Source organism: Labrus mixtus, chromosome 11 (assembly GCF_963584025.1).
Source record: "Labrus mixtus chromosome 11, fLabMix1.1, whole genome shotgun sequence".
Taxonomy (NCBI): domain Eukaryota; kingdom Metazoa; phylum Chordata; class Actinopteri; order Labriformes; family Labridae; genus Labrus; species Labrus mixtus.
This window is the reverse complement of record NC_083622.1, coordinates 24,611,706-24,638,827: the sequence shown is the minus strand read 5'-3', so window position 1 is coordinate 24,638,827 and position 27,122 is coordinate 24,611,706. Positions and strand designations below refer to the sequence as shown.

Here is a 27,122-nt window from a genome sequence, read left to right as displayed (position 1 = left end):
GTCTTCTGACCACATTCTGTGCGTCCACTTTTAGCTCAGCTGTGATCTCATTCGCAATCAATACAAAAAACAGCGGATTACGTTGAAATTCAAAACCACCAACAGTATATACATACATTCTTTAAAAAAGAATGGAAGAAAAAAACAGGAGTAAGCATTGCTCTAAGAGTGAAATTGGAGAGCATGACTTGCTTTCACTTGCAGCCCTTTGTGTCCTTAACATAATCGAACCGAAGCCATCCCAGGACTTGTGGCACCAAGTGAAAGCAAGTAATTCAATTTTATGATCAACGTTACGATAGCAAAGAGACCTTAAAGACATATACAAGAGTAGAGAAGAAACACCAGAAAATGTCTTTAAAGAATGAAAAAAGGGTGATGAACATCAAGAGGGAGGTCCAGCAGAAATCAGGAAGGCAGAGACAAAGCAAAGGGGACTGATGGAAAGGAGTTTTGGACGTAGGAAGAGTCAGGACTTCAGGAGTGTTTGGAGCGCAGACGTACAGGCCCACAGCAGTACACTACAGAAAGCAGGGTGCGGGGTGGGGAGTAGAGAAAAGAGCAGATAAGATTTCAGATAGATAGATAGTGATCATATCACTTAGCGGGATCATAAAGAGAAAAAAAAAACTCAACGTTAAGAAGAAAACTGAGGACATCATACAGTACAATGAAGAGTAGAATAGAAAAACAAGAATGTTTGTCAGGAGAACATAAACAGGAACATAAGGTGGCTTACATATGGTTCATCACTCAACAATGCCTTCCATTATATTTTATATCTACTATACTGGCATGTACTTTTTAAAAGGCACTCAGGTTGATTGGTGTTGACCCTGACCCTGACCTTTTGGACCTAGAAGAAATAATACTGCTTACAGGCTGACATTTATAGATATGAAGCACCTTGACCTCACATGAAGTCAGTATCACTTAACTGCCCAGGTCACTGATGGAGAGATGGAAAGCATGCAGAGTGCAATATTAACATAAACACACACATGCACATGAAAAGGTTTGGCACTAAACGATAGTCGTGAAAAAACACATTTCTGATTGGGGAAAATCAAATCAAATCAGAAGAGCAGCTTCTAGGAAAGAAAAAAAAAGGTGTGAAAAAGGGGGGAGAGGCGGTCCATCTGGAACCTACACTGGGGAGCCGCTTCCTCCAGGGAACTCTCTTGGAAGTTGATTTCTGTGGGCTCATTGGGAGGGGGGGATGGGGTAGGGGGGAGGATAAGCTTGGGTGACTCCCGGGCTGGGTAACGGCGAGGTTTTGGTGGCACTGGTCGATTGAAGGATCCTGTAGAACAAACAGCATGCAGGCAGGGCAAGCACTGGTGGTCATGTTTGGAAAAAAAATTGGGAGCAAAAACATTCTTAATTCAAACTTTCTTTGATCAAACTTAAAAAGGCACAGTAAACATGATGTAATCACCCTGATCTTTGTCTTTTATTTATTCTGGTAACATTTGTTATTTCTTCCTGTTATTCAAACAATGGCTATTTTATCCTTGAATTTTGCTTCTGAGGAAGTTTGAGCTTCTGTGGGCAGAAACTCTTTCTTTGTGTGCTGATCCATGAAAGTTATCACTGTTAGAATACTGTAAGCTACTCCAGTGTTTACTGTACATTCATATCTAAGTGTTTACCACTGCTGCTGCAGAATTTCACATCTTATGTAACGTTGTCAAACGTTGACAACAAGGGTCTGTAGAGGACAAACTTTTAAGAGGTGTGCTACGGGAACTGATGATTTATTACTTTTCTGAATTGTTACTAAGGCTTTCAGTTTCACTCAATAACTAAGAAATACCATTCTGAAGTTATTTTGTAGTTACTACAGCTAGGCAGATGTAACTGGCACTTGGCAGTGAAACTGGATGACTAAGTTTGGATAAAGAGCTGCAGGTTATGTCAATGATAATAAGCATGTATATCACTCTCTTTCTTGCCAAAAAAACAGTTCCAATTTGACCTTTTCTAAAAGAGGCATGAACATTTGAAGGAAGTGAGAAGGGAGTTATAGAGAAAAATGTTGTGCAAAATATAAAGACATTAATACACAAAACACAGAAGACTGGTAATGCCTTAAGACGTGTAGCCTGACGAAAAGGACACAATCAATCTGGATGACATATTGGGTTGTAAGGGCAAACTACTGTAAAACAGCCCTGCTGAAATATGGCCACCTTAATGTCCTTATATGACCAGCAATGCATCAGCGTGCAGAGTCTTAGTCAGCAGGTGCTGTCAATGTGCTGCTTTTTCTGTTTGCTCTGTTGTCAACAATAGGAAGGAAGTAAAACCGCATGCAGGGCTGAGATGATAAACAACAACATCATAACCTTGACAGCTTTGGAGCACACAAACACAGACCCCCACGGATGACTGCAAAAGCAAAGCAGCTGTATTTTTAAGCCATGGTATAACTCCAAATTGTGAAAGCAAGTTTAAAAAACTACTCTTAAAAAAAACTCCATCTCAATAGAATTTGATATCTTGGTCACAAAGTTACCAAGAGGAAATGGCATACAGTTTGACATACACATCAATTTAGCCCAAATGAAAGGCTGTGTTCAAGCTCCATAAATTAAAGACTAAATCAAACCTAGAGAAATGAAAGACTGACTTAGACCTAATTAATAAAATGTGTACATTTCTGTCCCCGCCTATACACCCATGAGGGCACCACCCTTTACTGTGCATGTTGGGTGTAGCTGTCAAACCCTAACTTATATACCAGCTATTTATTCCTGCCATGGTATGAACTGTTCATTTACATCAAAATAGTGCAGCTGTCAGGCTTTACTGAAAAAAGAACATGTTAATAGTCATGTGAAAAACGGATGTTGGCGTTGTGAGAAGGACAACAAGGGCTGCTGGAGAGAATTAAACTGTTTGAGTAAAACTATTTCACAGTAGATCCACATTTCAAACAATGTAAAGGGAAGAAAGGAAAACTGAAACAGGGAAATAGTCAAAGCAAAAGAGAAGATGATGCACTGTCAGCAGTGTCAGGACAGAGGGAAAGGAAGTGGCTGGGTCCATACATTTATTAAAGATCCCACTGCTGTCTGTTATATCCTGACTAAGGCACTAACCTTCTCATACTTCATCCTTTCGCTTCCTTTAATCTGCCTGTCCATCATTCTCCTTGCCTAAACCCCCCTAGTCCCCTTGTTACCACCTTGCCTCCCTGTCATCCGGATGCCAAAGCCTTCCCATGCTCCTTCCTCTGAACTCCATTCTTTTACCGTCACCTTTCCCAACACTTTTTCTGAGGTCTGCAGCTCTCTAATCTCTGCCCCTGTCAGACACAACGGCCCTCTTCTGCAATCTCATGTTGCTATAGGGAAAGATCGAGGTTATATAAAGATCAATACGAGGCCAGCTGAAGTTCAACTTGTTTAAATCTATGATGGATCTGTCTGTCTTTGCATCTGCCAGCTTTGAGGTTTTGTGCGAGCGGTTGCATGTATATGAGAGAGATAAAGGTGATGGAGAAAGAGAGAAAGAGTCAAGAAAAAAAAGAGAAAGATAAGAAGAAAGTAAGGGATTGATAAGCGTAGGCGAGAGAGACAAGGACTGCATTGTCTCACAAGTTATAATGAAAACCAGCTCCTCTAGTTCTTGTACTTCAGCCGTGACGAGCGCACACACACACACACACACACTTTCACCAGGTAATGTACGTCATCGTTGACAGTTTAAGTTTCAGATGTTGCTGCAGGGTGACAGCTTTGCTCTCCGGGGCAGACATTCAGTCACTTTTAAAAAAGGTAGAAAAACTCTACAGGAAACTTTTAACTGTCTTACTTCTTTAACATACAGAGAAAGTGTATTCCATCATTCTGAAGGGTTCAGACATCATCGGCCAAGTTCACCTTCTTTGATAAATTGTTTGTGCAGTGTAATCTAAGTTTGTCACAGTACCAGTTTTAAACTTTCATACTGGAAAACCAAACGATATAGATACGTGTTTCTATACACCAGGAGCAACAGTAGAAGTCCTGGGCAGCTGCTATTGGGTAATTTCTTCTTTGTCATTTCCAGAAACTGCAAGCAAACCCCTGCATACTGTCTAAAATGCACAAATTCATGAACATTGCCAATGTGTGCAATTTAGACAGTGTCAACTCCTCTGTTCTTTGAGACAAAAGTTGCAGCTTTGGGTTATAATATGACAAAAGATTTGCATTTTTTTTTAAAGCTTAAGTTCTTTTCGATTCCATCAATCATGAAAAGAAAATAGAATTTGTATCGTTTACAGTGTGGTATCAAATAGCGGTAAGTATGTTAAGTGTCACAAAGGAAACTTAGAAATGATCAATAAATGTCAATCTTCCAGTTAGTTCAAATAGAAGTAGAATTCATTGAGTAACTGATGGAAGATACTAAAGCTAAGAACAACATTAATATGGTGACGTAAAAAAACAGGGACATCTCACTATAGTATTACAAGAGTACTTTGCTGTCACAGGGCATTTCTCTTGTTGCCTATATACTGAAGTGTGTATTTTGCAATTTTGGTGTCTGTTGTGTCTTGTCTTGTTAAGATGTCTTAAACTGAGAGTAATTAATGCTTACTAGCATGAAAAGGGTTGTTTCAGGTGAGTGTCTGTTTTAATGCTATTTTACAGATATTTACCCATTGCACTGTGTCTCTGGTTCTCAACTTCATCCAGTTTCAGGTTAAGGGCCGACTCGGTCTCTGACCTGGAGCTGCTGGCTGACGTTACCTCTTGATCAAATTTGCCAGCCACACTGCTGGTCTTTTCCGATTGCTCCATCTTGATGCTGGTGCTTTTTGTAACGGTCTGGAGCTGCACAGAACCGCTAGCTGTGCTGCTGCTGGTGAGGGTGCTGAGGGAGCCAGCCTGGTCTAAGTCAGCGTCTGAGTCATCCAGACTATGGCTGAGTTCAGAGCTTGAGTCCTGGATGGCCAGGCTGTCTGTGGTGCTGCTGCTCGGGGTTGGAGAACTGGGGGTTGGGGTTGGAGCAGACACAGGTGGAGATGGATCTGCTGTTTTCCAGGGGGCTGGTTTTACTGTTTGTGTTACCACAGTAGTAGCGGAGTGGGTAGTCGACTGTACCTCCTTAGTGTGGAAGACTGGGGTGGGAGTTTCAGTAGCGTAGCTGTCGGGGGTGGGAGCTTCAGACGGTGAAGTGTCTTCAGGGGTGATGGAAGCTGGAGTAGGAGGAGGGGCTGGAGCCTTTCTTTTCCTCTGCTGGCTTTCTGAGCCAAGGCCCATCTGATAGAAAATAAGAATAAGAAAAGGAGAGAGACAGTAGAAATGTAATTAATGTGAGCACCTTGTGCACGTGTGTGCGTGCTTGTGTGTGTGGTCTGAGCATAAATCAGCTTGTCTTCCAGGACTGATGTAGAGTTTACTACTGAGTAATTAAATGTAGTGGAGTTCTGGCAGGCATCTGAATCCTCGAAACCATCAGAGTGCCAGCATTCCTTTTAAATTGTCCTACAGGATGACATATATATGGCAGTGATACAGCGATGCAGGGATATTGTGATAACATACTGATACTGTTTGTTTCTATAGTCTTTAAAAAGACTTAATTCAAAGTTTATACTGATATGTTGAATTAACTGAATACTGATCAGTGAACACTTCAGGGGCAGCAGTGACAGCTAGGTTGCAGCAGTTATTAGTGATGTGATATAATTTCTTCAGTATGTGTGCAAACACGAAACAAAGCATGTTTTGTTTCAACAGTGTCTCCATGCACCACTCTGTCAATTCAAGTATTGGCAAGGTAAGACTTAAGTCACTTAGGTAAGAACTTAATGATGGGGAAAATGTAAAATGATATCATGTGTCATTCAGTGTTCAACCGAAATCTGTCAACGGCTGTTTCACAACATTAATACCTTGAAACACAGGGAGAAATGTAAAACATGAGGGCAGATGGGATAAACTATGAATCATTTACAAACTAATTAGATGGAAATTCTCAGTTTTATTCCACGGGGAGACGAGACCATTCACACCCTGATGTGCAAGCTGATCTCACTCTGTTAAGAACGTTTCCTTAGAATCCATTTAAAAGTGCCATAGGCAGGTTTCAACAGTACAGATGTCCTTACTTCTTTAAAAAATCCCAATTACTGCTGCAGTGTTCAACTTCTCTTCACTCTGAAATTCAACAGAGAACATGCCCAGAGCTGCATGAAGTGTTGCATCATGCAGTAGGACAAGAGAGAGATCAGGCCACCTTGCCTTACTGCAGGCAAACTGGGTTCACACATGTGAACTCAGTCAACCCAGTTGCATGCTATGGAAATCCAAATGGCCCCCCAGCTGGTTGTCTTTCTCTCCACTGGTCTCCCGCATCTCTCCCTCTCTGGCATTCAAACATACATGAATACAGACTGACAGAAAACATACCAGTGGATGTGGGTCAAAGTTGAAGCCGAAATGGATGACTGACTTGCCCATGAACATAGATCTGTGTGTGTTTGTATGTGTGTTGTGTGTGTGTATGCTTATGTGTGTGCTCCCTGCAGAGTGAAACACAAGACTTGAGCCAAGCCCTGCTATGTAAGGAAAAGAGCTGTGGCCACAACAAATACACACTGACACACACTTTTCTGTGTGACTGTTTAAGCATCCACACTCTCGCATAAGCACTCAACTTTACACACGAGAAGGAACAGTATATCTCGTATCTCAGGCTGAGCTTGGGTGTATGGATTAGGGAGTTGCTGCAGGGTTGCAGGGTTAAATGTGTGTTGCTCTCATGGGCTTATTGGCGCCATGACTGGGAACGCAGCATGTACTTAAGATGGTTAGAGACTGAAGCCAACACTCAAGACTCTTATACCACATTCAAGGTCACACTGTACATTAAGTTAAGCTGACTATATAATGTGATTATGTATACACTGTGTTTAGTTGTTTTTTTTACATCTACAGCTGTTTTTTTTCTCTCCAGAAGAATATCTCTGAAGAACAGATAACCTTTTTCTGTAGACTTGAGCTTATATAGCACTTTTCAAGTCTTCTGACAACTCAAAGCACTTTTACACCACATGGCACACCTAACCATTCACACACTGATGGCAGAGGTTGCTATGTAGTGAGTCCATCAGAAGTCACTATTCCCATTCATACACATTCATACACCACTGACAGCAGGAGTAATTTGAGGTTAAGTGTCTTGCCCAAGGACACATCAGACATGATGCTGCAGAAGAAGGGGATCGAACCCTCGACCTTCCGGTCAAGAGACGGCGACAGCTCTACCAACTAAATTCAACTGACCCTAGAAAAACATTTATATGACATATTTATTTAGGCAATCCTTTTAAGATGAAGTTAAAGACACATAGTTTAAAACAAGGAGTCAAAATCATGGATCATTTTCTCCTATAATCCATATATTCAACACATTTTATCTCTACTTCATACTAAGTATGCTTTTACTTCAAGAAAGGCAAACAGTAGGTAACCAGAAATCTAAGTTTATATCTGGTGATTAGAAAAAGGATGCAAGGATGTCATCAGCTACCATCTGATTAACTCACTTCCTTGTTTGTTATACGGAAAATCCAAAACAAAAGTTAAAACTTGATTACAGCTTTTCATGGCATAAATAGAGCCTTAATCTATTACAAATTAAACAAATAGATTCTTCTCGTCAGGAGAGAGAGCTAAACCAATCAGGATGTGCACATCTTGAACACGCAGTACTTATCTCTCTAAACATGTTCGTTTGTTTAAATACATTCAGATTTTTATTTTCTTTTGTTTGAGTTTGTAGAGGCCCCAAATAAAGATCAACACCACGTATGTGGACACGGGTACAATTTAAAGGGAATGGTCTTTTATCCAAAAGCACACAGAAGGCCATGCCAGGACAGAATGGTGTGTTCATTAAATTTTCCACTCCATGGTTGAGAGACGAAGGGCCCCATGTTGGAGCATGTTGATCAGATAGGGCCACCCATGGAGGCCTCAACCTGTTGCGTGACCATTAATCAGTTGTTTCGAGGGACTCCTGATGGGTGAGGGGCTTCAAGACAGAGCAACATTACAGCGCTAATGTGGAATGTGAAATGGAGTATGTGTTTGTGCGTGAGAAGGGGGGGCCTGGCTGCATGTGTGTGTGCTTGTGCATGTCAACATGGATGAGTACATTCATGTATGCATTTGTGTGTGTACAGATGAATGTTGTGTGTGTGTGTGTGTGTGTGTGTGTGTGTGTGTGTGTGTGTGTGTGTGTGTGTGTGTGTGTGTGTGTGTGTCAGTGATAATAATAGCAGCTATACTGTCTCAACGCTGGGAGGGCATCAAGGTCAAAAACATCCCAACAGTAGGCTGAAGACAGTTAGCTTGTGTTGTGTGTGTGTGTGTGTGTGTGTCTTTGTGTGTCTGTCTGTGTTATAATGAACATATGTGTGGAGCATGTGGGATGCATGATGAAAAGAGTTTTATGTAAAGGGGTTTAAATAATGTGTGGGATGGGGGGGGGGGGGGGGTCTGAAGAAGAGACTAGCTCAGGATAAGGAGACGCACGGCTGACCCAGTTCCTTTGTGGTCTACCTCGTTCCACTGACCCAATGATATTTAATGTTAGCCTTCAGTTTTCCATTCTTTAACGGTGATAAATAAATGTATATAAAATATAAACAGTGAGTGTTGGGTCAGGGGTAAGAAGAGTCATTTTTTTAGCAGTAGTAGAAGCAACAACGGGAGTAATTTTCCAATGATAACTAAATAATGTGATTTGCTAAGGTTGGATTTCTGTAGTTAACACACCAGGGCCCGTAGTCACAAACACTCTGAGAATCCCCCCAGAGAACTCCTAACTTAGCTTAAAAAATCCTAGCAAGGATTTATAGCTTCAGAGTGATTTAGGAAACATTTTCAAAGCAACTCTGAGCAAGGAAGGGACAAAAACTTTTATGTTAGTGGGGAGGTGTGGTTGACGGCACGCACACACACACACACACACACACACACACACACACACACACACACACACACACACACACACACACACACACACACACACACACACACACACACACACACACACACACACACACACACACACACACACACACACACACACATCGTAAATCGTTTCAGACTGTCACAAACATGCATGCGCTTCATTTGTTTGTCCCATCTGTCCTGGCTGGATTCATACACAAGATGTTTTGACAGGTTCAAGTGCAAAGAGAGCCTGTCGTATATTCATAGCATGGCAGGGTGACGTGCCCCCCTATCCCAGGCCCCTAACTCACACTTCACCAATCTTCAAGGTCAGTGCATCAGAATAGAGGGCGTACAGTGCCTACCTACAGTACACTTAAGTCACCACAGACACAGTACCAAGCAGACACAACAGTATGCAGAGCATTTAGTTCACTTATATAAACAATATTTATGTCTTAAAACACCTTTGATTCACCTGTTTAGTGCTTTTAGAGCACTGGAAATCCTCAATCCAACAACATTGATTATTTTTACAAGTCAATGTACAATAGTTCTATTTAATGGTACAGCAGTGTTATAATGTTCATTCTTAGCATTAATAACCCTTTTGAAGATGTATATAAAATGTACATTGCCCTTCTACAGCTGGAGAGCCTGCTGATTTCAGCTGTAGCACGAATGAATAAAAACAGAGGATGAAGGATAAGAGAACAGACGAAGGGCTGCCTGTTTGCTTTGGCAGCAGAAGCCACCTTTTTTTCTTTGCTTCCTACTGATTCAGGGAGAAATGTTTTGTTCCCTCAGATTATGTGGAGAGATACAGTGGAGCATGTGTCAAAGGAGTAAACATCCTCGTCTCCATAGATCCGGACCTCAGCTGACCTCTCACATCAAGAACACCAAGGTTACCTTTAACTGCTTTTCTTTCTCCCTGCCTTGTATTGCCCTCTTGTTCTCTCACAGTCTTATCTGAACGAAGCTAATCCTATCTCACCACAATTGCAACAAGGACTAATAGCAATATGACATCAATATGGCTGCCGTCTTTGTTTATGCTGTTAAATGAGGGTGCATTCACTGATTGAAACTGCGACCAGATAACACGTGTTGTTAAAGGGACAGAACAAAGGGCGTGGAGCAAAAAAAAAGAAAAGACAAAAGAAAAGACAGAAAAAAAGACAACCCTTTAAAGAGATACTCATAACTGAACACACATATAGGAGCAACCTGTGCTTTGTCTAGTAGTGCATTAGAGCAGATTATAGTAAGCTACTGTTGTGGAAAACTACAGGACTGATGGATGGCGGTGAAAAACAAGCCTCGCTCTGCTGCCAACTCTCTTATGTTCACAGAGTGACGGATCATCAGGAGGAAAAAACCTAGCCCTCTCGATCAATCAAGAAGCTGCACACACACAGCAGGAATTCAGCCGGCACAAAAACTAATTAATGCAATGATGCAAGGACCTTCGAGGAGAGTTTTAGGCACTAATCGGCACAGTAATATTGTTTGATAAAAACTTTCAACTCAATACATGCAGTTCATAAATGTTTCTGCACAAACATGTCTAGGCAGCTGTATCAGACACAAGAAAAAGTCATTTGGATTAAATAGAAACCACATTGCAGGAATATACATGCATTATTGTCCGTCTGTTGTCCATACCGCCTGTCCTGTGTGTGTTTGCAGGGGCTGGAGTCAATCATTGCTGACATTGAGCGAGAGGCGGGGCAGACCCTTCACAGGTCACCAGACAATCACAGGGCTGACATACAGAGACGGACAAACTTTCACACTCACACCTACAGGCAATTCAGTCACAAATTAACCTAACGAGCATTGTCTTTGGACTGTGACAGGAAACTAGAGTACCCGGACGGCAACCCACGCACACTGCACCACCATGCAGCCCATGTTGACGAATATATCAAACTAATCATCTGCCCTTCATAGCGTTTCAAACAGCCGTGTTTAAAACGAATCAGCAATCGCATAACAACGTCACAACTTTCTGGGGAAACCCTGATCCGACAACTGGTTTTCTTCTATAATTGTATTTCTCACACAGTTGCAGCATTGTTTCTGCTATGGCTCATTTGTTTACTTTCAACTGCGAGACAGTCATCGCAGTTCCTACATCAGCGCTCACTTCCCTCCGCAAACAGTTGTGATGTGGATTACTTTCTCCATTTACCTTCTTGATTGGCTACGTTATAAATTCATATTTCACAAGTCATTTTTTCCAGTTCTACAAACATTTGACTGAAAGTCACCTCATTTCTGTTTTTTTTTAGTTCAGTGAGTGTTTGAACATTTTGTAGTTTGATGCTTTGGCAAAACTGTTTATGAAACCTTTTCACCAATAATGTAATTTTTCAGCCTGTTGTACAAGCCTCCTTCTTCACTGAGGTACAGACTTTTGTTCAGCGGTGTGATGCTAACTACCTTGTTGTAAATGTACAGTAATTAAAACAGGAAATGGTGCTGGATCCTCGGATCTGTAGGAGATCTTACCCCTGTTTTTATCCATAACAAAATAATCAACCAGGTTAGCTATACGGGATGTCAAGCGTGGTACGGTAATCTCTGTGTTTGGTTAAAATCAAGGCTTCCTTGTCTGGTGCAGACTGCCATGAAGGTGATGGAGGTTTTTGCAGATCTTGTGCAATATATGTTGTGTTGTCATGCATTGGTATGTGCCTTTTTCTGTTTACATGTGGATGGATGTGTTTTTTTTATTGTTAAGCAGCTGAATGTTCGACAGCACAGTGAGTCCAAGACAAATTTCCCCAAGGGGGACAATAAGGTGTATCGTTATGTGTCAAATTGTATTTTTACATTTTTTAGTCCAAATATGTCAGTTGGAATGAAGTATGGGAGCACTTAATGTGTAATAAAACAGAGTCTATGTTCAGCTGTAGGGAATACTTTTGGGAACATTGCTGATTTCTTTTCTTAAATTATTGTTTCACCGTTTCACCTTCTGCCTTTTAATTCCGAGCCTGCAAAATCATGTGTGACCTAATCTTACCTTACTCTCGTTGTCTGTTTACTTTCTATGACCCAAGTCTCTCAGTGTCCCTCTCTTGCTACAGATTCGCTCTCTTATTTATCGCTTAGATTATTTTCTTTATCGTTCAGTCCTCCTTCACCTAGAAGCATGAGCATAAATGCACATACTCAATAAGTACCTTCTGCTACTGTGCAGTGAGGCACAAAGCTCAGAACTACTCTGAACTCCTTTATCACAATATGCCGCGTAGACGTGGCTTCCTTTCCAAACCACAATAACAGATAGCCTATCACTGCTGTGTTTCTCTGAACGCAATGTTCCAAAAACAGAGTTTAATTCACTGCTGCTCTCTTATAGACAGACACAGCTTGTTGATTGTTCAGCTGAAGAAACAAAGTTGTAAACGTCCCTGCCTCTATGACGGCTGCAGCATGTGCAAACATCTGATTGTCCTACATGGAAATACAACTTCACGCTCTTCCTGGAATACTGGGTCATCTGTTTTAATGCTTTAGCTTTTCCCATTGGCACCACTATAGCAACCCTTCCATCGGGCATCAGAAAGGTCATAAACCTACTTTCATATTTCTAAATGAAACTAGATCTAGAAATAAGGTGTTACTATTGCTGTGTAAATACAATACCATGAAATCAATCCATAAAGTCTAAAAAAGCAGAACAATTTGTATGAATGATAAATAAATACATTTATTTAAAGGGATACTTCACCCATTTGCATTAAGCTTTGTATCATTAGAAACCTGGTAGTATTTTTGAATGGTCGTGCATCCCACCCTCATTTTCCCCTGAGATGGGAAATCTTTGTATTTTTAAGTCTGTAAAGGAGCTTCCAGTGACGAAAACGATGATTTTTGCGTCACTGGAAGCTGTTGCGGTTAGCGAGGTGAAACTACAATGCTAGTTCCTCATATTTTAGACCACTGAAGCTACAGACCAATCACAGATCAGTGGCTGGGAACTCACTCCCAGAATCTAAACTTAATGTCCACCATATTGCTTGGAAGCTATGCTAACAGGCTCTATGGAGAAAGCTGATAATGTCGAAAAAATATAAATATAGCGGTGAGGTGGCTGCTGCCGACAGGTCGGTCTTTTGTTTTGGCTGCTGCGGCCGCTGGGCACTGGCGATTTGGTGTCTTTCATCAACATGAGCCAAAAAGACACTTTCTGCCTTTTCACGACCAAGAAGGCACCAACTTCAAAATGTATTTCACATTTCTACTACATATATGACCCAATGTCAATACAGATTCATGTTTCAACCAGTGACGTATCCCTTTAAGTTACTAAAATCTCCCAGAGACACAGTTCTGTCGACTTTCTGAACTAACTCAAGTAGTTATTATTATTTTTTTAGTACATAAGAGTTTTAAATGTGTTTGAATAACTGGAAGAACAGTGAGGAGCTCTGACACAGTGGGACAGATGATGTTATTAGCAGTGCTTGAAATGTTTGTTTTTTTATGTTGGTGTTAATTCTTCTTGAAATAACGTTTAAGTATAAATAAAAGAACAATAATACTACAGGTAAAATGTTACATAAGCAACAAAAGATATATCACAAATCGGACTGGATCAATTGTTATACAGTTGTTGTAAATCTTGCCCTATTATGTGATCCAGATGTGACCAATTGCTCAAAGGTAACCAGAAGGACATTAGGTCCTGCTAATTCTGTCCATGATGGTAATCCATAATGTTCCTACCATTATTTTAATGACCACTCTTAGTGATCCCTGACTTCCACAGGCTATTTCTGGCATCTACCTTTGTTAAAACAATCTTATCATCCTTATAGCTTATATCATGATGTAAATGTCCATTACTGCGTCTTGTTAAGCCAAATTGAGTTGTCAACCTAAGCTCATTCTGCACAGAGGGACGTCTATAATGAGGGCAGTCCACATAGAGAGCTGTCCTCGGATAACCTGCTATCATGTTCCTAATCCTCCTCCAGCTCAAACACACACCCACACATATTCTCATACCGTATGTACACACACTATCTACATAAGGTGGGGTAAACTTTCACTCAAAGTGGCATGCAGACTTGTCACGGTCTCAAACACCATCTCAATTCTGCGAAGTCCAACAGACATAAGAAATCCAAGAACAACAAATGATAGGCTATAAATCATGTGTGAGTTCTGCCAGGCAAGCTGGCCCACGTCCAGCCCATCCCTGGTTGAAAAACCTGTATCTGAACTACAACTTTTTCAACAGTATTGCGTGACATCTGTTTTCCCTTGAGCTTGAACTTTTTAAAGATGATGCACTCCTCAACTGACATGCAAACGTGTCTCGTAGTGTAGCTCAACACTGCCTCTGGCAACTCTCTACCATGCCATATTACATGTCAATTTGAAAGTACAACGTGGATTTTGATTGTGATTTGATTTGTTTTGACATGCACAATTGTTCCTCTGATCCAAGTCATGCAGAGCTCTTTAATGCCAATGCCCCTGAGAAAGTCTCCTGATAAGACCTGGCTCCTATGACACCCTTCACTGCCATGAAATTAAATCCTTTCTAATCACACACACACGCAACAAACGCAAGCTAATTTATCCTCTGATGACGCTCGCTAATCATATGTTGTCCTTATGAAACAATATCCTTCTATAAGTTAAATATTTTCCAGTCATGACAGTATATCAATTAATATGATGACAGCTTCCTCTTTAAAAATGCACATAAAGGCAAGTCTAATTTTTTACTCCAGTTGTTAGGCTGTTCTTCCTGTTAGGCTACACACGTAGTTATCACAAAGAAATCCTAGAAAACAGACAGGTGAACAGGAGCGCTGTCCTGCAACCCAGTACGACCTCGCGACATGTGGACGTGTATGAATATACATGAGACTTGGTAACAGTTCAGAGATGGCATAAGAGCGAGATAGAGAGATCTATTATTAGCCAGGTTGTCATCACGTCCTCAGATGACCTTCCAGACTTCTGTTCTGTGAAGTCGGCCTTGTGACTCTCGGTGGTGTATCAGAATTTCAGCTCTGGTGTCTGGTGTAACTCTTAATCTGACAGGTGGACAGATAAATTACTGTCTGACTCTGCAAAAGTACAATCTGCAAAAAAATAAAAAACTAGCTACAAGGAGCTTCATAGAGTCACAATGCACTGCGAAAGGAAAAAAAACAACGACACTAACAATCTATGAAAAAGTCAAGATTAAAACCGTCTAGGAAAGACATTTTGAGCTTTAGCTGACAGTAGAATCTTGCTCTATTAATGAATTTTCAAATGGCCCACAGGAGGATATCTCACTAACTAACTTAACAAAAGTTACTCCAATGGTCAGATAAGATAACATCTTAAGGGGAAGGTTAATTGCTGTCCTCCTTTGTTGCTTTACATGCTTAACGTATTCAATCTTTTATGGAACTATGGGAGTCAGTTGATGCAAGCTTGTGTTTGAACTGCAGCACCTTCAACAACTATTCCACAGAAATGTTTTCTGCTCACACATGCTCTGCAGAGTGTAGTTAATTAAACTGCAGAGGATAATACTGTGCTTAATGCCGTCCTGAGAACAACATTTCCTCTCGATAACATCCATCAAGAACACAAGCTCCTTAGGCTAAACACAACTTATTATCAGAGGGAGGGAGGAAGGATGCTGGTTGCCAAACAACATTTCCCAGCATGCCGCTATAGCACTGTTTAATGAGACTGCAGGGAGCTCGTACTCGTAAGTAGACGATACAGGTCACCGTGACATTGAGGAGCTGAATCTCAGGTCAAAACACCCACAGGAAGGACTGCATTAAACAGATTGCAACTTTCAAATGTGCTACTTCGGGTCAGTACTGAGTGCTCAGGGTTCTGATATTTTACAGATGAACTGAGCTTTTCAAAAGATAAACCGTTATGTTGTTGGAGATTTTGTTTTTTCGCTTGCAGGTTTTTGGTTTTAGTGCTTCTACCAAATGGACGTCTGCAAATGTCACAACTTTAAACTCGGCCTAATGTCATCATGTGAAAAGTTGAAATTAGAAATGGATGCAGTATTTGTGGTATCATTTCAGCTTTGTGTCAAAACATGGCATAAAATTCCGCTCTTTCAACCACTTACCTCATAGCTCTCAAAGCTGGTGTGTCCCATGGTCAATGTTGGGGCCCCGGGCAGTGCAGGGGCCCTCCTCTTCTTAGTGTCGGCCTTTGGGGACATCCGGAGAATGTTAGTAACTGACTGAGACTGGCCCAAAGTGCTGGGCCGATCTTCTACTATTCCTGGAACAGTGGACAGACCCTGAGGGAGATGGAAAGAAAACAGAGAAGGTGAGGTAATATATGTACAATAGAATGATAGAGAACAATGACAGAGATTAGAAGCTAAGGAAGTCAGACACATGACCTCTGAGTCAGAGGTGTATAAATTGACATTTTGACATTGAACCTCACATGGCTGAGCATCAGCAGCTGTTTGAAGCTTCAAGCCTCTTGATAAGAAACTGTAATCAGAACTATATTCTCCTTTGAACCAAATGTATTAGCAAACAGTTACATAACAGGATATTCTGCCTTTTAACCACCATAAAACTGTTGTACATGACAGTATATGTATACATATGACAAGCAGTGTTTATCTCAAGGTTAAAGCTTTAAAACAATATACTTACACAAGCTTGAAACAGATCTCCACTCTCGTCAGAGTTTGTTTGATTCAAACCAAACGTATACATACAGTACTTATGCAATCAAAGCAGTTCTGGATATACATTTCATTTTTCAGTCTCAACAATTATCTCTGCATCTACTTGATTGACTTGTTCAAGTGCAACCACTGCAATTTAAAAAGGGTGGCTGCTCCTGACTAAAACATTGGAACAGAAATTGTTTTCAATATCTGATCAAAGAGAGCCCAAAGTGCTCCTGAAAATTGGAATCTCCCCGTGGCTCAGCTTGGTACGGAAACCAACCACTCACACCCCCACGGTTTAAAAAAAGAAAAAGAAAGAGTGTTTGAAAGCAGATTAATTGATGGGTTCAGACAATGCCTGGTCAAGAATTAAAGCAGTGCAAAAAGGGCCGTAAGGTGCAGGTCATTAGAAGTAATTGGACCCGGGGTTTGAACATCTCAGCTGGGAGGTTGGGAAATAGTCTTTGAGGAGAGAAGTACAGCAGGAAAGTCTGCAGTTTCTTTTACATGTGTAAACAGTGTTTTGAATGCTGATGTTATTTAATTCTCACAAAATGCAAAATAATATTTGATTGAGGAATCTTTTTTGCCTCACACTGACCCTGTACAGATGGAAATATAGGAAACATTGGTACTAGTTTTACTTTAGAGGAAAACAAACCTTCCTAAACCACCTTCCTTCTACATCTTGAATGTAAGCACTACTGAAAATATTAACTAACATTTAAAAACTGTCAAAATTATATCAAGAACTGATTGTGTCTTAAATCGAGGTTACAACCAGTTTATCAGTGATAAACACATTCACAGACTTAGACCTAACCCATATTCCAGCAGAAATAAAGTATGATCTAGAAAAAACACTGATTTAGTCATTTTTTTGTTACTCTGCTGAGCTGGGTGGATAGCAGATGGAGGCTGACAGAACAAAGAAGAGATGTTCGCAGTGAAGGACTGATGTTATTTCCATTTGGAGCATGTTTTCACCTAACCAAAATATAATGTTCAAAGCAGCAAATTCACATGAACTCTGTCTGACTCTTCTCTACTCCCCTCCTTCTGGGAAACAATCTGAAATATGTGACAGTGAAAATGGGGAATGGGGAAAGACTGTACTGCAGCGCCTTAACTTAAATGTCCTTTTGATTACAAAGGTCATGACCTAACAGGAGAATATTAAACATATGAATTAACAGCCTATTAGTGCTTAAAGGACTGATCCTACAAAACTACACATGCAAATGTAGAGAAAACACAGTACAGTACTTATACTAGTTGAATCCTGCTACACCTGCCTAGAACAAGGAGAAGTTTAAGTTATTGACAGCAAATTAAATCCTTTCAGTTTATTCTATAAACTGTATTTAGACGACCTTCCGTGCAGGAAACTTTTGACGTTCAAAATAAAGGAAATATCAGAATTTTTGGGTGAATGACAAGAGACTTAGATGAACTTAACACTGATCTGAAAGGCAGTGTTTCACTGCCCTCTCTGGTTAAAAGTTTTGTTTCTGTTTAATCTCTGATCACACCAGGCATCACTACTGGTCAGACATGGTCAGAATAATGGACTTTTGGACATTTTAACCACACACAACAGTGATGTCATGAGCTGTGTACAGGCTCAGCAATTGTGCTCATAAAATTTTTGTAAAGGGAATCTAGCCGAGCGGAATTCTGACAATTAAAACCCCCCGTAGTATCACCATCACAGACATCAATTCCTCTGCGTGTATTAACACCTTTTAATAGGTGTTATTTCACTCTTTAAAATCAGGGGTCTGATTCGTGAAAAATCAAATTACACTACTGTCAAAACTAAAAGATGCTCCACAGTACCTTATTTAAGGGAATTATTCATACCACTGGGAATCCCAAACCACCAATGCTTGTAATAAATGTATTGTGCAATCATGTTTATGGTATTTAAAGGAGAAAAAGTACATAAAACAAAAACATGCACATTAGTCAGTGTGTTTCAGTTTCAGTTCTGATTGATGCTTTCAGAGCATGTTACTGGTATTTTTTTTAGATCACATGCACGCACGCACACACACACACACACACACACACACACACACACACAGTTGTTTAGCCCCTAATGATCAATTAGAGATAAGAGGCAGGGCTTTTAGTGCTAATGTAGCCAAGGTAGAGTAATCTGATGCCTTTAGCCTGATAACATTGTGCGTTTATGTGTGTTGGTCTGTGTGCATGAATGTGTGTGTGGTCTGAGAACAGCCATGGGCAGAAAAACAATAATAACAGAAAGAAAGCTCATGTACATTAAAGCTAAGGGACAGTAAGACCTGGCTTAGTATAAATACGTATAAACTAGTTGCATCTTTCAAAGAGGATTCAAGAGTCTAAAATAGATTCCAGTATTCAAGCATGATGTCTGTACATTAGCTTGATTTTTTAAATTCATACATGTTTCTCTCTGTTCTAAGTTAATATTTCTTCCAAAGGGAAGCTAGCTGTACAGTCAGAAACATATGATGCAGCCTTCAATATTTTAATGGTGGAAAAAAATATGATTCAGTGTTGGCATACCAAATGTGTGATGTTGAAGAAATACTGACAAAAAAGAAGGGTGGAGAAGTGAATCCAGAAGCTCTGTGCTCTCTGAGACAATGAAGTGAACCGGAGTGAACCAGAGAGTGTTTTCTAAGCTAATACAATCCTACACCATATTGATCTGAGGTGAGCCACAGTGGCTCCTGCTGAACTGAGGTTCATGGTTTCAAAATCACATCAACATGATTGAGTTATGGGTATAACAGAAACATTAAGCAAGAGAGCTGCTTAATGCAGCATCTGAGGGCACATCTGGCTATCATCAATCACACACACTGAGTGCTTGCTGGGAGTTAATATTTGGGTAAAAAAATACAACCAATAATGATTGTTATTGCTTTTTAATGATGAAACACCACATCACTTAAGCTTCTGATTCTTTCCAGAAGATTCATGTTCTTGCTACTTACAAACTCTGTCTGGGATTTTGTGTAAGCTGCAATGGATCTAATAGCCTTTTTTATTAATTTCATTTTTTTATTTCATTTGATTCATTTGTAAGAAAGAAAAAGAAGTTTGGGGCAAACAGAATTGTTGGTACTAAACACTGCAAACAGATTGCTGACAAACAGAGGCAGTTGCTGCCCTCCGGTGGCCATCAGAGCACATTACTGAGAGTCAAGCATCACTAAGGCCGCAACAAGATCCTTTTCTTTGAACATGGGACTGAGCTTAAAGTTCATTTAAACTTGGTGTATTTAAAAAGCGCATGACTATTGTGACCCAACAGCTCATGGTAACTTTTCACACTAACGTGATTTCTACATGAAATCATAGATATGGTTCCTAAGGGAATCTTCAGCCGCAACTTTACAAATGTTTACAGTAACAACTAATGTTGCCCTTTTTTTATAAATCAGTTCATTTATTATTAAAATTAAAAAGTATTGACAAGGAAATGTGTTATTATATTTTAAAAAAAAACATAATCTATAACCATTGATTTAAAAATGTTTTTTTCTTAATCCACAAAATACTTAATAAGACATTTTGCAGAATTGTGCTAAATCCTCAACTGTCTTTACTTTTAATGTCCTCTCGAGTGATATGCTCAGGCAATATTGGAATTGTTAATCTGCTCTTGTGTGACCTGACACTCAGTCAAAAGTTCTCAATAGTTAAAGACAGAGCACCTCAAGTCTTTTTATACTTTACGTCACTCTTAATGCAATACTGAAGTAGAGGCAGCCATTCAATACACAAACATAACAACAGAGACGCCTCAATGAAAGCTCTGACCTGCAACTGTTTTGCTATATTTCTACTGCTACATTGTATATTTTGGAGAAACTGTAACAATCAAATTTCCCTCTGGGATTAATAAAGTATTTCTGATTCTGATTCTGAAATCGAGGACCTTAGTGGGAGTGGCCTGCAGTGCTGTGCATTCTGGGATTTGGTGTCTTTCATCCACATGAGCCAAAAATACACTTTCTGTCTTTTCACGACCAAGAAGGCACCAACTTCAAAATGTATTTCACATTTTTACTACATATATGACCCAATGTCAATACAGAGTCATGTTTCAACGGGTGAAGTATCCCTTTAAGGTAGAATCGCATTTAAAAAAAAGACTACACTTTGATTTCATTGATCACATCTGGATACTGTCACATATGTTAGCATTACTTACATTGTATTGTGAATCTGTATGTTGGATTGCATTATCATCAAAGTCATCCATGTCCATAGAGGTTGTGTCTGTCTGCAAACAGAGGGCACAGCAAACATGCAGCATTCAACAAGGCATCCATGCATTTAGTATGCTTCAGCTATCAATCTGAATAAGTACAACTGGCATGCAGGACTCAAGGTTAGTTTGTCAATTGTTACTCAACAACATCATATTTGTATTGCACATATGAATATCCCTTAGTCCCTGCTTCACTCTGTGACAGTTTCGTTATCTCTGCTCTCTGCTCAGATAATGAAACAGCATTACACAGTCAAATGATTAAAGAGTGAGATGAGTATACTTCCTGCTAAATTCAACCATCTGACAAAAAACAGAAAATATAAACAGTAAAAGAGCTGAAGTCTTACTTTGTTTTTCCTCCTGCTGAACTGGAAGATACCCAGGAGGCCTTTCTTTTCTGCTTTGCCCAAACTGGTGGTACTGGAGCAGATGGAGTCTAAAGAAGACAGCAAGGAGGAGGAAGAAGAGATAGATGTATTATAGAGTCTGTGAAAAGCAAATGAGGAATTCAGTAGTGATAGAGACAATTCATGCTGGTATGCAGGGGTTAATTAGGTTAAAAACAAAACACAGTGTTGGAGAAATATGTTAGATATCTTCTGAATTCATTCATAAAATGACCTCACTATATCATCAGACATTGAGGAAGCATGCTTTGCTGAAGTGCTGTCTTCTCTGACAACAGTGCAGCAGCCACTATGTCATCCTCCTAAGTTTAGATTTGTGTCAAGAATGGTTTGTTTTTTCCAGAGAAGGTAGGCAGTTTTAAGGCACCATCACACGGCCGTTTTTTTTTTTTGTTTGTTTTTTTTAAACAGGTGTTGCAGCGATCAGAGCGGGAAATCAAACTGGTTAAGATATAACTGATTCTACCTGACATAAAAAGCCTGGGAACATTCTAATAAGCCCCATGACCAGAAACGTGGTAAAACTAGGATACATATTGGAGATGCTTTTAAAAAAGAGAGTGGCAGAGTTACATATTACTCCTTTAAGGTAGATTTACTTTCTATCTGATTCATTCAATTGACTTGATGAACAGACATAAAACGTTATGTCCATGTCTGTTAACTTTCTAGAAATTAGTAGTTGTATAAATGTGCGTCACCAGTTTAATAGTACTGAGTTTTCTCAGCAGAGGGCGCTAAAGCTTTATTTTTCTCGAAGACACCCTCTGCTACAAAGTAAAGGCACAACTTAAATAAAAAAAACTCAGAGCTATACTATCACTTCATCTGGATTTAAAAATAGCTGGAGAACAGAAGGTTAGTAACAGATCATAATTGAGGATGTTAACACAAGTTTCAAAATTAAAATGAACAAAACAAGCGGATCAACACACCGACATGCTCGTCCAATACAGTTCAGCAGGGTTAATAAGCAGACAGCAGCACGTTGGGTTATTCAGCTTCATTTTTTAAAAACCAGCAACACTTAAGACAAACAAGAATTACTGTGACTTATACCTGAGTAGTATAGAGCGGGGGCTGAAGCCATTTTAGGCTGGAGAACTGGAAAATATCACAAGGTATAAAAACATGTGAATCAACTGAATGCTTACTGACTTTCATTATGTATCCATTTTATTTTCACCACTGGAAAACCAACACAGATGGTTTGATTAAACTCCAAGGAGACAATTCATGACAAAAACAAACTAAATGCTTTTTGATATGTTTTTATAATCTGTCCTTTATGAGTCCAAGAAAGGTTGAATATTAAATTAGAACCACGACATAAAAGCTTTTGACTATAAAAATGACATAGCGTTTTAAATGTTCCTACCTCTATTTCTCATGACCACAAAACACAAGCTCTCCTGTGAGAGCACACCACATGACAAGAGCAATAACTATAAATAGCAGTGGGTGTGTACTGTAACTACGGTAATGAGCCTTAATATCAGATCTTTGACCATAATTCAGCTTCCCACTCTAGATAAAGCATGACGATTGTACTTTAAGAGAAGATGTGTACAGTATTGTCAAAGGCTTATTTAGACAAACAACTTAGCAGAAACACAAGCTGGTATTTTGTTTATGCTCTGTAGCTCTGTAGTGAGGCTGGTATATTGACTCAGACTGCATAAAACTATATGTCAGTAAATATCTACATACAAGTCATGCATTACTGGAGAATATGATGTAATGTTGGTTTTGTGGCCCATTGGATCTGAAGCATTTTAATGAGCTGCTTTGAAGTTTTTGTATCCAATCCATACTTTGCTCAGTTTCCTGTTAAGGAACACTGTCTTTTGTTTTACTTGTCTTCTTATCTTTCAATCTGGTCGAAGAGGGAACAGGCTATAAACCCCATTAATGTTAAACTTCATGTTCGAATAGGTAAACACACATGTATCTTATACTCTATGATAAAATAAGAGGGCAGCCTCAGGGCAGGTTGATCTCAGGAAGGCAGGGATGCAGTCTCAGTACATTTGACACACCATCGCCTTTTTCCGCCCTATAGTTTCAATAAGCAACTGAAGCATTTTTTTCTCTACTTTTGATAAAGAGCAACCACTTGTTTGACATTTTTAGGATATAATTGTTTCAATTTGTAGTAAAATTAAAACCTATATAAGAGAAAATATGTATCTTTCCAAAAGTATCTCCATGTGTGCATCTTGTTTAAATAAGCATCCATACATCAAATTTAATTATAACATATGCCACAGTAATTTCTTTGTGGATATCAATATGAAGGCCGACAGCAGATAGTATGTGACCATGTTTGTACAAGCCCAGGCACATATCAGCATCATTGATAGCTTTGTTTACTTCTTTACTTCTTTAATTAGCTTTATTACCAAAGCCACAACTTTCACACAGAATAAACTCAAGTATTCTTCTTATTCATTGAATTCAACAAGGTTAATGTATCCAAATCTATTTGTATATATCCTCAAGCAATAATACATTTTCTAAAAAAGATGACTCAATTTTTAGAACATGTCATCAGCAGAATAAAGCAGTCAGGGTTTACCTAGACTCTGATCGTGTACGTAGAGCTCCTTGATTCCCAGTTCTGTCAGAGATTTGTCCAGAGGCAATTCGTGGCGACTGAGGCTATCCTTTAAAAGCAGGACATGTGCCGGGTCAAACTCACACTTGTCACAGATGACTGGTATCAGAGCCTGGAGTGCTACCAACGGGTTGACCCGCACCACTGCCTTTTGGCTGCCGTGGTAGTTCACCATCAAACGCACTGTTTTCTGATGCAGAGAGGGGAAAATGGTGGAAACAAATTAGAATGTTGTTTTTTTACACTGAGGGAGATAAAACGCTATGTGCACACAGCTGTGGATACTGATGAAATATATATATACAGTGTATATATATATATATATATATATCATCAATGCAGTAAACCAGTAGGAGACCATGCTAGCTCACTATAGCATGCAAAGAGGAAAAAAGTCAATGACTGAAAAAAAGATTCACCATCATCATACCCACACCAAATCTTAAAAATAAATTGCTAATGGAAGTGTATGTCATCTAAATGAGTTGATGGTTATGTTTTTTCACAACACAGGAACAATGATTGTGAATGACTGGACGAAGGTCAACAGAAGAACTGTGTTTGATTTTCTTATGGCGTCACAACAAACGTGTGGAATGTAAACTATGGGGGCAGCAGAGGAGCTGAAAGAATCTCAACAATGAGTGACTTCAGGTTAAACTTTGGTTGCTGACAGCAGAAGGAACATTTTAATAGACTGAACATGAGTAGTCCAGTGTGTACATAGTGTACAAGCATGTGATCTTGGAAATTTATATGGAGGTTGTTATAACTACAACACTACATAGTGTTCTGTTGTTGAGAACAGCTAGCAGACTGTAGAGATTTCTTTATCATTAAGTGGTTCACATCAGCCTCTATAAAAACACACACCCCACTCAGAAGTCAAGAGCATGAAGAATTCAAAAAATGGCTCCTCAGCTGGTGGCTCTCAAGGGTCTTTGGAATTTCAAGTAGAGTGACATTAGATATTACGCTGAAACATGTTCCTGCATTTTGTCACCCTTGATGTAATTTTAGACTGGAAGTACAATGAAAAGAAAGGTTTAACACAGAAGAGCAATGACTCATAGCAATGTTTGCAATAGTGTCTGTGTCTGGCCTGGGGCCAGGCAGGTCAAAGGGAGAGAGAGCAGCCAGTGAGCCCCGAGAGGAGCAGAGAAATAATGCATGGTAACTAAAGGTAAGGCACTCATCAAATATTCAAACTGTAGGAGGAGAACAGAGGAGAGGCAGAGAAAAGAGGAGACACAAAGGGACAAATGCTCAGTAGAAAGAAGTTCAAATAGGCAAGTGAGCTGTAAAAAGAGATGACAACAAGTCAAAGAGGAATACAGGTGATGAAGACGAGGAGGAACACTCAGACTGTAAACCAAGTGTGAAAGAACTGACTCCAATGTCATGCTAGGGCAGTTTTATTTCCAACTGGCTTCCTACCTTTGAATTGGCCCTTAAAGGTTTCACTGGCCTTGCTTTCTGCCAGCGGTCACAGGTAAAAAAGTTAAAGAGGGGAGGGATGGATAATATACGGAGGGACATGTTTAGAACCACTGCATCATGCTATGTTAATGGATCCTGATTATCAGGATCACACCAGTCTACATTAAGAAAACAAGGATAGCTCTGAGATATTTCTGAAATTATTGTAATCATGGGAACTCTTACCATTAAATTACCTGTCTCTGTAATCTAACCTGTTTTAAATAAGCTGTTTCAAGCTTAAAAACAAAAAACAAAACGGAAAGCACACATGCCAAAAAGGGCATCCACATCATAGTATCAGCCGGTTACTCACTTCTGGCACTTTGGGAGCTGGTCTGCGCACCACCTTCTCCTCCCACACTTTCTCCTTGATGAGGACGCAGGCCACGTTGAGGGAGCCCAGTAGTGCGTTGGGCTTGAACCCCAAAGTGTGGCCCTCAGCCGACAGCAGTTCCAGGGTGTGCAGCGCTGGGTTCAGGTGGTAGCGGCTACACAGCTCGACCAGCAGGTCCATCAGAGCCTTACTGCAAGAGCAAGGAAAAGAGAGAAAGGGGTGAGAGAGAAAGTGGTAGAGAGAGGGGAGGAGTGGGGAAGAGAGTTTTGAAGAAAGGACCAGGGGAGGAGAAGGGGAGTAAGGGAGAAATAAAGGGAGGTAGGAGAGACGATAGGGTTACAAAGCCTACCTCGCTTTAGCATTTGTGCAGAGAATAGTAATTACGTCATGCAACGAAACACCTGAAACAATTAGAACAGCTAGCTGATAGCTTACTGTTATAACTATATAGGAATCTAATTTACTCACCCAGCTGTTATCACAGACACACTGTAGGTTGAAAAGTAATGGCACTGATTTTGACAGGAATAGAAACAGCTTTGTAGCTGTTTCAAGAACATGTAAAACAAAAGTCTGAAAACCAACACCAAGAAGAATGTTCTTGATGTTCTAGAGAACCTCATGTAACACATTTACATTGAATCTGGATTTAAATGTATGTTTATCTTGACAGAAACTATCGAACAAAGGCAGATAGATGAGAGATAGTGGCTTAGAGAACTTAGAAAAGGCCAACTATGGGGTAGTGTCGTTATGACAAACTACTTATGTCCATCCCCCCACAATAAGGCTCTGCAGTCGGCTTTGTGTGTGTGTGTGTGTGTGTGTGTGTGTGTGTGTGTGTGTGTGTGTGTGTGTGTGGGGGGGGGGGGGGGGGGGGGTGGGTGCTACAGTATTACCTGTCAATCCTGGTATAAAGAAACCAAGAGACAGTCTCCAATGTTTTCTGGGAACAGCCAGATCAGATGACAGAACTGAGAGAGAGATACAGCTACAAAGGACACCATTGACAATCAGCATCACCAAGGACACTGTCTACAACTTAAAAAACCACAATCCGCACTCGACAGAACGAGCCTCCTGCGTGTGCTTTAGGAGAGAAATGTATCAACAACATCCCACAGCACATGCACCATCAGAAACTAATTAAGGAACTGTTTTTTTATTATATTTTGCATGTTTATGAGTTACAGTTCAGTACTTCCCTTCTCATTTGTGATTTTTTTTTTACAGACATGTTATGAAGTCAAGTACTGTTCATTACCTGTAGCTCACTTCAGACATCTTTAACATCATGACATGTTGTATTAAAGAGGTCATATTATGCCCTTTTTGGTGTTCATATATTTAATCTATGTA

The 27,122-nt window shown here is 39.9% G+C and overlaps 1 protein-coding gene across 7 annotated transcripts in view; it reads right to left on the bottom strand.

The window, feature by feature from the left end:
• cobl (cordon-bleu WH2 repeat protein) overlaps positions 1-27,122 on the bottom strand; it is a 54,216-nt gene that overhangs the window by 11,573 nt on the left and 15,521 nt on the right. For 3 of the 7 annotated variants that reach the window (XM_061051014.1, XM_061051015.1, XM_061051016.1), the window contains exons 4-11: positions 25,743-25,953; positions 23,909-24,137; positions 22,390-22,434; positions 21,271-21,359; positions 20,861-20,932; positions 16,084-16,260; positions 4,652-5,255; positions 1,151-1,303 (exon numbers count right to left, since the gene is read on the bottom strand). In XM_061051014.1, the coding sequence (XP_060906997.1) occupies positions 1,151-1,303; positions 4,652-5,255; positions 16,084-16,260; positions 20,861-20,932; positions 21,271-21,359; positions 22,390-22,434; positions 23,909-24,137; positions 25,743-25,953 (1,580 nt within the window). The remainder of the gene's footprint in view (positions 1-1,150; positions 1,304-4,651; positions 5,256-16,083; positions 16,261-20,860; positions 20,933-21,270; positions 21,360-22,389; positions 22,435-23,908; positions 24,138-25,742; positions 25,954-27,122) is intronic. The other 4 variants (XM_061051020.1, XM_061051018.1, XM_061051017.1 and 1 more) reach the window with 4 other exon arrangements.